This window comes from Monodelphis domestica, chromosome 1 (assembly GCF_027887165.1).
Source record: "Monodelphis domestica isolate mMonDom1 chromosome 1, mMonDom1.pri, whole genome shotgun sequence".
Classification (NCBI taxonomy): Eukaryota; Metazoa; Chordata; class Mammalia; order Didelphimorphia; family Didelphidae; genus Monodelphis; species Monodelphis domestica.
Genome location: NC_077227.1, coordinates 434,679,389 through 434,693,375, shown reverse-complemented (window position 1 = coordinate 434,693,375; position 13,987 = coordinate 434,679,389). Strand labels below are relative to the sequence as shown.

Here is a 13,987-nt window from a genome sequence, read left to right as displayed (position 1 = left end):
TAATGATTATTATAGGAAGTTAATTAGCAATTTAAAAATTATTTATGTCTTACCTTTAAATTTTGAAGAGGATGTTTGCCTTTTGATAAAAAAATAAAATAGAACTTTTAAAAAGAACAAAGAAAGAAATTTTGCTGTCATTAAAAAATACAGATTCAAATCCCCAAAGAGTACTTTTTTCTATAACATTTATTTAAACTGATGCTAATTCAGGAAAGGCTGAAAGCAACATGGTAGAGAACTCTCAATTTGTGAACTCCTTCCACCAGTGCAGATATTAAATTGTCTATGGCTTAGTGGATAGGTCCACTGAATTACCTTGCTAACAAATGTCAAAGGCAATATATGAACAGAAAGAAGTCTTGACCCCAAGTCAAGAACTCTAACCATTATGTTATGCTGCTTATTATCCTTTTAAACTGTTAACATAAGAAAAATATTGAAAATAGATTGCAGAATCATAGAATCTCAGAGAAAATGTAATTTAATCCTCTTAATTTTATGAAGGAAGAAAGTAATGCCCAGAGAAAAAAAGGATTTGTTCAAGATCCCAGTTACTTAGTGACGAACATGGGATGAGAATGCTGTCTTTGAACTACCTTATGACATCTCTTACTTCTTCTTACAAATGTACTTATTTCATATTTTAGATTTCAACAGCAACTAAGTATTAAGATCTTGCATACTTTTTGTGAACTTAATAGGAATTTTTCTATCTCACTCCTTAAATTTCACATTTAAAAAATGAATTTCAAGACAACTCATCTTTTTTCCAAATATTAAGTTAAGATAATTATGATCTCAAGTTCACTTAAAATAAATACACAAGAAGGGGCAGTTGGTAGCTCAGTAAATAGAGATCCAGGCCTGGAGAGGAGAAGTCCTAGGTTCAAGCATGGCCTGAGCCACTTCCTGGCTGTATTACCCTGGGCAAGTCACTTAACCATAACTGCCTAGCCCTTACTGCTCTTTTGCCTTAGAACCAATAGTATCAATTCTTTTTTTTTTTTTAATAATCCTTACCTTCCGTCTTGGAGTCAATACTGTGTATTGGCTCCACGGCAGAAGAGTGGTAAGGGCTAGGCAATGGGGGTCAAGTGACTTGCCCAGGGTCACACAGCTGGGAAGTGTCTGAGGCCAGATTTGAACCTAGGACCTCCCCTCTCTAGGCCTGGTTTTCAATCCAGTGAGCTACCCAGCTGCCCCCAATAGTATCAATTCTAAGACAGAAGATAAGGGTTAAAAAATACACACACACACACACACACACACACACACAAGAACAGAAAGAAGTTCAGAAGAGGACACTGGCAAGCAGGGCAATGTTGGAAGTACCATATAAATTTAAAATATACAAAACAAAAAAAGTGTATGGAATTATGAGTCCAAGTTTCTTATTACAGTTTTCTTTTTCTTTTCTGTAAGAGGAAATGTTTGTATTCACTGACACCTGAATGGTTGATAATGAAAAAAAAAAGTAAATTTTAAAATAAATACAGTTCTATTCTTCTAATCCTTTTCTTTAGGAACAGCATATATCCCTTCCCCTTGGCATATCTGACCATGAGTGCCCTCTAAATAGGTCTCATGGTATAAATGCAGGTGAAAACACATTATTTATCACTTGTTTATTTGAGTATATGACTTGAGGTTTTGGTTTTATAAGATTATTCACTTACAAAAATGAATAATATGGAAAAAAGTTTTGTGTAATAATACATGTATAACCCAAACTGAATTGCTTGTCAGCTCCTGAAGAAGAGAGGGGAGGAAGGGCAGGAGGCAATATGAATCATATAACTTTAGAAAACTTATGTGGAAATCTGTTATAAATAAAATAAATGTAATATAAAAATAAATATTAAATTAAATTTAAAAAATAAATAAGTAGGTTTCAATATTTACTTTCATGAGTGAAAATTTCAGGTTCACTTTGGTTATGCATGTAAAAAAGGTATTTGAAGCTAGAATTACTGAATTTAACATTTATTTTCTCCTGTGAATTGAACACTTAATTAATAAACAAGCATTTAGTAAATGCCTACAATGTTCAAAGTGCTGTGCTAAATAATGAGGTTACCAAAAAAAGGCAATAGAAAGGCCAAGATCAACCCAAAATAATAAGCGTGTAAGGGCAGACCTAAGGGTCAAACTCAATGGTTTTGACTCCAAGATACAGCAAATGGGACAAAAAGCTGAAATAGTAACTCATGTTTCTAAAATGCTCTAAGTGTTTAGAAGGACCTTCCTCCCCCCCCAATAATTCAAAATATATGTAGCACGAGTATTGCTGTATAACTTTACAAATGAGAAAATTGAGGCTCAGAAGGGGAAAGTGATTCACCCACAGTCAAAGAGCAAGTAAATGTCAAAGGCAGAGTTCAAATGCAGATCTCTTAACTTCAACTCCAGGACTTATTTGGCTATTCCAAGGAGCCTCTCATTAGTTTCCCAGAGGAGGAAACTAAAGCCAAAAGAGGTGAAACTACATCTTTTTCATCATCACCATCATCATATTTATATAGCACTTATTATCTGCCAGACACTGTGCTAAGCACTTTATAATTATTATTTCATTATATCTCATCCTCCTCATAACCCTTGTAGACAGATGATATTATCCCTATTTTACAGATGAGGAAACTGAGGCAGATGGAAGTTAAGTGGCTTGCTCGGGATAATACCTTAGGTCTTCTTGACTCCTGATGCTTTGTGCCCTTTGGCACCACTTAGCTGCCCCCATAGCAGGTCAGATGGCTAGTATATGGCAAAGCCAATACTAGATTTTGTCTCCTAAATTTTAGTTCATTTCTCAATCTACCATATCACATTGCTCATCTGTAATATAAGATAGGATGAAAGAAACATAGTATAGTAGAAAAAGAACTTCTTCTGAATTCAAAGGACTCCAGACTGAAATTTCACCTCCAACATATGCTGCTTAAGTGACCTTGGAAAAAATTATTTTACGGCAGGTAGAGGCAGCTGGATTAAAATGCAGATCTTCCTATCCTTAAGCCTAGCTCTCTATCCACAGCACCACCTCATTTCCTCTAGCATCAGGAAGGCTTCTCCATAGGCATGGAAGATAGTCAGAAAGAGCCTGGAGTCAAGAGATGGAATATCTTGTTCAATGAACACAAGGGGGAAAACAGAAAGTATTTGGGGTAGGGATATAAGATGTAGGAAGACTACAAAAGAAGGAAGGTACCAAGTTGTGAAAAGGTTTAAATACTAAGCAGGGAATTTTATATGCTCCAGGATGATAGGGAGTTCCTGGAGTTTAATGCTTCTTATAGTCTCTTACATGAACTACTAATAGCCTTCTGATTGCTCTTTCTCCTTCTATTGTCTTCTCTCCAGTCTGTCCTCTATTGAGCTACTAAATCAATCATCCTAAATAAAACTTTACCATGCCAATTCCCTATTCAATCATCTCCAGCATCTTCCTTCAGCCTCTGAGACAGAAACATAAAATCCTCTATTTGGTATTGGAAGCCTTTTGCAATATGACTTTAATCCATTTTTCCCAATTGATTTAATATTATTTCCCTTCACAAACTCTGAACTGGCCTGTTTGTGGACTAAACCAAATATGTTTAATTTCATGTATCCCCTCACTGCCTTTGCTAAGTGAAGCTCCCATGTCTGCACTGGTCTTGCTCTTGTCCCTTACGTCTTGGAAATCTAGGTTCTCTGTAACTTAATTTTTATTGACTTAATTTTTAAATTGACAAAAACCTTTTCTTTTTCTGTCTTCAATCTCACCCTAACCCTCAGACCATTGGGGGAAGGGGGGAAAGAACCTTGCAACAATATGCACAATCAAACAAATTCCTGCTCCATATACCCTTAACTATAATCCTTTACCTCAGTGCTCATGCCCAGGCTGACCCTGGCTGCTGATTGTTTAGGACTAATCTTGTCTCTGGGGATTTTTTGGTACTCTGATCACTGTCCTAGTTATTCTATTTTTTTTTTAAACCTTACCTTCCGTCTTGTAGTCAATACTGTGTATTGGCTCCAAGGTAGAAGAGTGGTAAGGGCTAGGCAATGGGGGTCAAGTGACTTGCCCAGGGTCACACAGCTGGGAAGTGTCTGAGGCCAGATTTGAACCTAGGACCTCCCCTCTCTAGGCCTGGTTTTCAATCCACTGAGCTACCCAGCTGCCCCCCCCCTAGTTATTCTTAATGTAATTCTCTGAGGTTTGGGGGCTTCAGTTTTTCTTCTCTACCAGAATGTATATATCAGGTATAGTGCATCTCACAATGTTTGGGAAGAATCTGTTTGAGTGGGGATTCACCAATGTAATCAGATGCTCTCTAAACTCAACTAGGATGGCATGAGACATTCAATTAAAACTCTGAGCTCAAGGGTAGGACTGTCTTTTGCCTTTCTTTGTATCATCAGCACTTAGCACAGTTCCTGACATAAAGAAGGTGTTTAATAAATGTATATTAACTGTCAAAAAACATACTAAATCTGAACTTTACAAAAAAAAATACAAAACACCAAGATATACATAGTGGGGAAAACTATATAACAAACCTTATAGTTTTACATATAATTCCCTTTCTGATATTTCTTTGTAAAGTAAAATATTTATCTCTGTTGATGCTTATTAAGTTTATAATAAAAAACTTTTTAAAGAAAGTCATGTCAGAATAAGCTTATTTCCTTTTTTGACAAGATTACTAAACTCAAAGATCAAGGGAATACTGATGCTATATAATCTAAACTTTCACAAAATATTTAAGTCCCACATACTATTCCTGTGGACAAGATAGAGAACTTTAGACAATAATAAAATCAGATTCAGAACTGGTTGAATGACCAGACTCAGATTAATAATTAACAAAGACTCAGATTAATAATTAATAATAAATCTTCCCAATTAATAATAATGATGATGATGATGATGATGATGATGATGACTTGAGAAGACCTCAAGATTCTGTTTGCCTCTAGTTACTTAGTATTTTTAATCAATGGTTTGGATTAAGGAATTGATAGCATACTTAAATTTGCATATAACACAAAGTTGGGAGGGACAGTCATCAAAATGGAACACAGAATACAAATCCAAAAACATTTGACAGGATAGAATGGAAAGCTGAATTGAATATGGTACAACTTAACAAAGATAAAGCTGAAATATTGCATTTTGGTTCAAAAAAGTAACTGCATAAATACAAGATGAAGTGCAAGAGAGCTAGAAAGGAGAATGTGAGAAAATGCTAAGGGGTTGCAGTAGACTCAATGTAAATCAATGGTATTATCTGGCAACTAGCAAAACTAATGAAATCTTGAAATGTATTAATAGAAAAAACATGTCTAGAATGAGAGAAGTGATGGCCTGCCTTATGATATTGCTCCTGATCAGACCAAATCTAAAGTAATACATCCAGTCATAGAGACCACATTATAAGAAAGACATTGAAAATGTAGAGTTTGTCCAGAGAATAAGGAATTGAAACCATGTTACAGGAGTATCAGTCAAAAGTACAGAGGATGTTTTAGCCTAGAAAAGATTTAAAAGAGACATGATCTATGTGTGAAAATATCTTAAAATTTGTCTTGTGGGACCAGGTGATTTATTGCTTAGTTATAGAAGGGAAAATGGGTGGAAGTTTCAGACAAGGAAAATAAAGGGTAAAACTGACAATTCAAGCTATCCAAAAACAGAACAGGATGCCTTAGAAGGTTGGATTTCCACACAATTGAGAGGCCTAACACAGATATTGGTATAGGAGTCAGTTAAAATTAACAGATTTACTGGCTAACCTTATTAAGGATCTTGTAGAGATTTATTATGCAACTTTTCATCTCTGAGGTAATTTTCTTTTTAAAACCCTTACCTTCTTTCTTAGAATCAATACAATGTGGTAAGGGCAAGGCAATAAGGGGTAAATGACGTGCCCAGGATCACACACTAGGAAGCGTCTAAGGCCAGATTTGAACCTAGGACCACCCATCTCTAGGCTTGGCTCTCAATCTACTGAGCCACCTAGCTTCCCCCTCTGAGGTAATTTTCAATAAGATTCTAAAACCATATGATTCATATACTTTCTTTTCCCAAATCCCAATATTCAATCAGAAAAAAGATTACCTGTCCTTTTTCAGGCTGTATCAAGGACTTCAAAAAACTGCTAAGGAAACTTTAAACAATTCTTAGAATGGCAACATTTGTTCCCATATTAATTAACTAATCTTAGGTTTGATTGATTTTAAAAAAATTTTAATTGTATTGCAGTAGAATGAGAAAGTCTTTTTACAGTGACCTTATAAACCTAATTTTCCAACTACATGAAATAATATGTTCAAATAAATTTGGTTACATAGGTTTGCCTACAGCAAAACTGTCACAAACTTCCGTGAATTACCACAATTACTACTGATAATGATAACCCCTTTGCCTTATCAACTAAATACCTTATATAACAGAACTGAACTCAAAGAAAATTCCTTTCTCTCTTTAAAAAATTATAACATTCATCCAACTTATTATCTAGAACACTTATTTTTGGTGATAGTAAAATTCCTAAGAAAATAATATCCCCCAAAATGCTACAAAATACAAATAAACACATTACTAAGCATTTTGAAAAAGTCTCCTTTCTTTTTAAATAGAACTTAAGATATAATGCTATAACTAAAAGTCAAAGTGAAAAAGGTGTTATCCCCTCCAATTAAAATAACCTTTTTAGATTGCAATTTTTTTGCATTTAAAAAAATTTCTTACCTTTCACTTTCAATGACTCAGCTTGCAAATCTGGGAATCCATCTTTTCCAGAAGCAGTTTCATCTCTTTCATTATAAGTTCTATAAATCAATGTAACTGTGTCCTAGATTTAGAATCACAGCAAACAGAAATTAAATGAGTCTTTTGTGCAGAATGTCATTCATTGTCATAAGTTAGTAATGAAAACTGACTTATTAAGCATGCAGAAATATCAATGCCCAATTCAACAGTTCAATAACTAAATAGAAAATGCCAATTTTTATGCCTAATTCTAGATTATGCATAGTTAGTTTAAAAAAATGAATACAATCACTGCCCTCAGAAAACTTATACGTTTACTAGAAAGATAAGACTTATACACATAAACTAAAAAATTGAGTATCTTATACTTTATCATCTGTGGTAGCAACTATCCCAGAGCTGTTGTTTTTTTAAACTCCATCCACAAAGCATATAGAAATAAAACAAGTATAACAGATAAAATAGGAGAGTATAAACTTAACTAACAGCACACATCATAACATGGTTTTTTGAAGCCCCATATAGAAAAGTCAAGAAAGGCAGTACAGTGATTGGAGTATGACATCTGGACTGAGGAAGACTCATGTTCAAACATGTGAGTGGTCATGGACAAGGTTACTTAATTTATTTCTCAGTCTCAGTTTTCTCATCTGCAAAATGGAGAATAGGTAAAGAAATAAAACTATTTCTTTCTGCATACAATATGAGGGTATATATGGAAAATTCTAGATTCAGCTAAAAAATTAGTTGAAACAATCGATTTTAGCAAAGTTAACAGGATATAAAATAACCTATATAAATGATAAGCATTTTTATATTTTATTAACAAAGTTCTTCAAAAAGAGAAGAGATACATCATTTAAAATAACCACAGACAGAATATAATATCTGTAAGTAACAAAACAAACTCAGAAACAAATGAACATAATTATAAAACATTTTTATGCAAAGAAAGTAAAAGCTAAATAATTGAAGAAATATTCATTGTTCATAAATGGGCAGAGCCCATATAATTAAAGTGATAATCCTATCTAAACAAATCTACTTATTAATGCTATCCCAATCAAATTATCAAAAAATTACCATATTGAGCTAGGAAAAAATAACAAATCCATTTGGAAGAACATATTAATGAAAAAAATATAAAGGAAGGAGGTCTAGCAGTACTACATTTTAAACTGTATTACAAAGGAGTAATTATCAAAACCATCCGGTATTGGCTAGAAAGCAGAAAGGCAAGAAACATACAGCAAACAGTAGTAAAAGATTATAGTAGCCTTGAATTTGACAAAAGTATAGATCTAGACTACTGGGACAAGAAATTAGTGTTTGATAAAAATTGCTGGGATAATTGGAAAGTAGATTGGCAGAAACTAGGTATGGACCAATATCTTTATACACCATAATAAGATCAATATGGATACATGATCAAGATATAAATGGAGATAACATAAGCAAATCAAAAGAACAGGCAACATACTACCTATCAGATTTATGGATAGGAGAGGAATTTATGTGTAAACAAAAGATGTGAGGTGTAAAATGGATAGTTTTGACTAGATTAAATTGAAAATTTTTTGTGTAAATGAAACAAATGTTGCCAAGATTATAAGAAGAAAATTAGGAAAGAATTTTCACAATCTTTCAGATAGAGGTTTCATACCTAAAATATATAGGAAACTTTGTCAAATTTATAATAAGAGCCATCCCTCAAAGGATATATAAGCAAAAGATATGGATACTTTTTAGCTGAAGAAATCAAAGTCATATATAGCTATACGAAAAAATGTTGTAAATCACTACTGATTTAGAGAAATCCAAATCAAAGGAATTTTGAGGTATTATCTCAAATACATCATATCAATTAAAATGACAAATGGGCAAAATGACAAATTTTGGTGGGAATGTGAAAAAATGGAGAATCACCAATACACTGTTGGGTAAAACTATGAACAGGACCAATAATTTTGAAGAGCAAAATTTGGAATTACTCCTAGAGAGTTATAAAATTGTGTATACTCAGACCCAGAAATATTATTAATGGATCTATTTCCCAAGGAGATCAGGGAAAAAGGAAAAGTAGCTATATGGTCCAAGATGTTTATTTTACTCTTTGTGGTGGCAAAGAACTGGAAATTATTGAAGGGATGTCTATCAATTGGAGAACAATTTGGAATTATACCCAGAGAATTATAAAACTGTGTACACTCTTAGATATTGCTAGGTCTGTTTTCAAAGGAGATCAGAGGAAAAAGGAAAAGAATCTATATGTTCTCTATATGCAACTCTCTTTAGGGTAACAAAGAATTGTAAACTGAGGGGATGTCCATCCATTGGGGAATGGTTATACAAATTGTGGGATATGATTGTGATGGAATGCTACTATAGTGTTAGAAACAATGATCAGATTGATTTTTTTAACTTGTAAAGAACTATAAAAGGTAATGAAGAGTGAAATGAGGAGAACCAAGAAAACATTATATATAGCTCTAGATTTAATATTTGAAGAATAACTAGAGAAAGAACTGAAAAATGGAAACATGAAAGATATAATCTCTATAAACGTATCTATTAGACAAGTGATGCTATCTATAGTGTGGGAAGAAAAAAGGAAAGGCTGAGATACCAGAAAATAAATTCTATTAATAAAAATTTTAAAAACACAATAGGTCAAATGGTAAAAGAAGTACAAAAACCCAATGAAGAGGGGCAAGGAGGTGACTCAGTAGACAGAAAGTCAGGCCTAGAGACATGAGGTCCTGGCTATTCAAATCTGGCCTCAGACACTTCCTAGCTTGTATGACCCTGGGTAAATCACATAATCTCAACTGCCTAGTCCTTACTGCAGTTGAGCCTTGGAACCAAGACAGAAGGTAAGGATTAAAAAAAAAATGAAGAGAACTCCTTAAAAAGCAGAATTGGCCAAATAGAAAAGGAGGTACAAAAATTCACTAAAGAAAACTTAAAAATTAGAATTAGGTAAATGGAAGCTAATAATTCCATGAGACATCAAGAAATAGTCACAACAAAGTCAGAAGAATGAAAAACAGAAGAAAACATGAATAGCTCATTGGAAAAACTGATATGGAAAATAAATCAAGAAATAATTTAAGAATTGCTGAACTACATTAAAGTCATGATTTTAAAAAAGCCTAGATACATCATAGTTCAAGAAATTTATCTGTAATTTTACATTGCTAGAGCAGCTATACATTTTTTTTAGAAAACAAGATGAAAATATACATTAAGAGTTATTAAGTTGTTTATGCTCAGGGATCCCATTACTAGGATGAGACCCTAAGGGCATTATTGAGAGGGTAAAAGTTATGTATGAATGAATGAAAATATTTATGGAAGTTTTATTTGTAATAACAAAAAACCAGAAATAACACAAATGCAATAATCAGGAAAAATAGCTGAATAAATTGAGATATTTAAATGTAATCAACTATATTTTTTCTTAGAAATGACAAATATTGGAAATATAAAGAAAAGGGAAATATGAAAAAAGAATATGATTAAAAGATGATTAATGCATAGTATGATTGCATTTAATAAAAACAGACACAAAATCAAAAGAAAAAAATCAAAGTAAAACAAACTCAAAGGGAACACAAAAGCAAAAGATGTTTATATTAGCACACATATGTAATTTACATATTTTTAAACAAATTGTGAGCAATGTGGAGTTTGTGGTTTTACACATACTTTTTATACATGTTTATTTAAATGTTTTGTTGTGGGTGATAGTTATGTATATGAGTATATATAAACAAGTATTTTTTTAAATTTTTAATTAAAAAAAGAAATTATCCAGGAAAACTTCCCTGAGATCCTAGAACCATAAAGAATCCACTGCTCACCTCCTGAAAGAGCTCTCAGAATGAAAACTTCCAGGAATATTACAGTCAAATTCTAGAGCTCCCAGGTAAAAGGGAAAATATTACAAGAGTCAAAAAAGAAACAATTCAAATTTCATGAAACCAAAGTCAAGATAACATAAGATTTAGTAATTTCTACATTAAAGGATTAGAGGTATTGGAATGTGATATTGGTAGGGTAAAGGAGTTAGGGTTGCAATAAGAATCACCTATTTAGCAAAACTGAATATAATCCTTTAGGGGAAAAAAATGGATATTTAACTAAATTGAAGATTTTCAAGGATTCCTGAGGAAAAAATCAGAGCTAAATAGATAATCTGTCTTTCAAATGCAAGACTGAAACAAAGAATTAAAAGGCAAATAGGAAAGGGAAATCATAAGGAATTCAATAAGTTTACATTCCTAACAGGGAAGATGATAGTTGTAATAATAACTAAGAACATTATCATTATTAGGGCAAAAAAGTAGAAATAGTAATATATCCTTCTCAGACCATAATGTAAGAAAAATTACATTCGTTAAAAATCTATGTGGAGGGGGCAGCTGGGTGGGTCAGTGGATTGAGAGTCAGGCCTAGAGACGGGAGGTCCTAGGTTCAAATATGGCCTCAGACACTTCCCAGTTCTGTGACCCTGGGCAAGTCACTTAACCCCATTGCCTAGCCCTTTCCACTCTTCTGCCTTGCAGCCAATGCACTGTACTGATTCCAAGATAGAAGGTAAGGGTTTAAAAAAAAAAAAGAAACATGAATTAGAAACTAAAAATAACTAAATCCTAATGGCTCGTGATTATCCCAAAGAACAAATCAGAGAAACAATAATTTCATTAAAGAGAATGACAAAAATGAGACAATACAACACGAGATGCAGCCAAAGCAGTACTTTAACTTAATCTTTTTAAATACTTACATTAATAAAAAGAGAAAGTACAGATCAACTATTTGGATATGAAACTAAAAGAAATGAGAAAAAGAACAAATAAAAAATTCCCAGTTAAATAGTAAATAGCAAAAATTAAAGGAGAGATTAATAAAATTGAAAAGTAAGGAAACCAATGAACTAATAAACTAATAAATAAAACTAAGGAGCTGGTTTTGTGACGATTAAGTAAAATAAAATAAATAAAACATTGGTTAATTTGATTTTTTTAAATAAGAAAAACAAATTACCAGTACCAAAAATGCAAAGGGTGAATTCACCACAAATGATGAGAAAATAAAGCAACTATTAGAAGCTTTTCTGTCCAAATATATGCCAATAAATATAACAATTTAAGTGCAATAGATTATTTACAAAAATATAAACTGCCTAGATAAACTGAGAAAGAAATATGATGCTTAAATATGCTTAAATAACTCCATCTTAGAAAAAAGAAATTGAATAAATTCCCTAAGAAAAAAATCACCAGAACCAAATGGATTTCAAAGTGAATTCTGCCAAACATTTAATGAGCAATTAATTCCAATACTATATAAAAACAATGTACAAAAACAAGCAAAGAAAGTTCTATCCAAATATCTTTTATAACAAAAATATGGTGCTACCTCAACCAGAAAGAACAAAAGCAGAGAAAGAAGACTATAGACCCATTTCTCTAATAAACATTAACACAGAAATTGTAAATGAAATACTAGCAAGGAGATTACTGCAATATATCGCAAAGATCACATACCAGTGGGATTCATATCAGAAATATGGGGCTATTTCAATATTAGGAAATCAATATAATTGACTATATCAATAGACAATACCAATAAAACAAAAAATGAAATTGAAGGACTTAGAATAGGCAATAGGAAACAAAATGATCATTTTGCAGAGATTATTATGGTATTCTTTGTTGGGAAAACTGGAAAGCATTTAGATAAAAACTAGAAATATCATATACCAAAATAAGGTAAAAAAAAGGGTACAGGATTTAGACATTAAGGGCGATACTATAAACAAATTAGGGGAGCATATAATAGTTCACCTGTCATATTTATGGATAAGGGAAGCATTTATGACTCAGGGGCAGGTAGGTTGCCTAAATACATAAAAAGTAAGGCCTGGAGTTAGGAGATTCTGGGTTCAAATCTGGATTCAGACACTTCATAGCTATGTGACCTTGGGAAAATCACTGAACCCCAAATGCCTAGCCCTTACTGCTCAGTATCAGTTCTAGAACAAAAGGAAAATATTTTTAAAATTATACCTAAACAAAAGAGAGAGAATTACAAAATGTAAAATAGATAATTTTTATTACATTAAATTTAAAAGGTTTTGCAAAAACAAAACCCAACACAGTCAAGATTAGAAGGAAAGCAGAAAATCAGGGGAAAATTTTTGCACTAAGTTTCTCTGATAAATACCTCATTTCTCCAATATATAGAGAACGGAGTCAAATTTATAAGAATATAAGTCAAACCCCAATTGATAAATGGTCAAAGGATATGAACAGTTTTCAGAAAAAGCTATCTATAGTCATATGAAAAAATGTTCAGAATCACTGATTAGAGAAATACAAATTAAAACAATTCTGAAGTACCATTTCACAGTTATTAGATTGGCTAATATGACAGAAAAGGAAAAGGACTGATATTTGGAAGGAAGATGGGAAAATTGGGACACTAATTGCAATGTTAGTGAAATTATAAACTGACCTAACCATCTTATTGAGAACAATTATTGTTACAGAAACTGGTTTGAATCTGGATCATCCTACATACTGTGATCAAAGCAAGTCACTTAACTTCTCTGGGGCTCAGTTTCCTTATATGGGAAATATAGAAACTAGATGTATTCTGAGATTTCATCTCTAAATCCATCAATAAGGATCAAAAAAGATAATATTTGTGAAGCATTTTAAAATAATACAGTAAAACACTGTACAAATATCAGCTTTTATTATGATGGTGATCTTAATGTTTTTCAAACACCTACTACAGAACAGGGCAGTAATTACTAGTAATACAATGATGAATAAGTTCACTCTTTAAACTTTTAAAGACTTGGGAATCTCAAGAAGTAATGTTTCAATTAATACTTATGGCCTTAGTTCTCACAACATAGTTTTGCCTTACAAAGAAGGGACTGGCTAAGAAAATTGTCATATGTGAACATGACAGACTCCTATAATTACCAAAATGACAAATGTGTCCTTTGACAATGACAAATAGTTCAAATGACTACGTCAATATGAGGAAATGAATACTGGAAATAATTTTGAGAGTCTGAAGCTGGATACTAAAAGTAATCTCTGCAATTATGTATAAAAACGTCATTTTGAAGAATGCCATCCACCTCCAGAAAAAGACTCATTGGAATAGGAATGCAGATGAAAGCATACAATTTTTCACTTATTT

The 13,987-nt window shown here is 32.5% G+C and overlaps 2 protein-coding genes across 8 annotated transcripts in view; one reads left to right on the top strand and one right to left on the bottom strand.

The window, feature by feature from the left end:
- The window catches only part of FAAP24 (FA core complex associated protein 24), a 141,837-nt gene that overhangs the window by 102,703 nt on the left and 25,147 nt on the right, over window positions 1–13,987 (top strand). The window lies entirely within an intron of this gene.
- Window positions 1–13,987, bottom strand: part of CEP89 (centrosomal protein 89) — a 189,012-nt gene that overhangs the window by 166,557 nt on the left and 8,468 nt on the right. For 2 of the 3 annotated variants that reach the window (XM_007474766.3, XM_056812204.1), the window contains exons 5-6: window positions 6,743–6,845; window positions 54–79 (exon numbers count right to left, since the gene is read on the bottom strand). In XM_007474766.3, the coding sequence (XP_007474828.1) occupies window positions 54–79; window positions 6,743–6,845 (129 nt within the window). The remainder of the gene's footprint in view (window positions 1–53; window positions 80–6,742; window positions 6,846–13,987) is intronic. The other variant, XM_001367361.5, reaches the window with a different exon arrangement.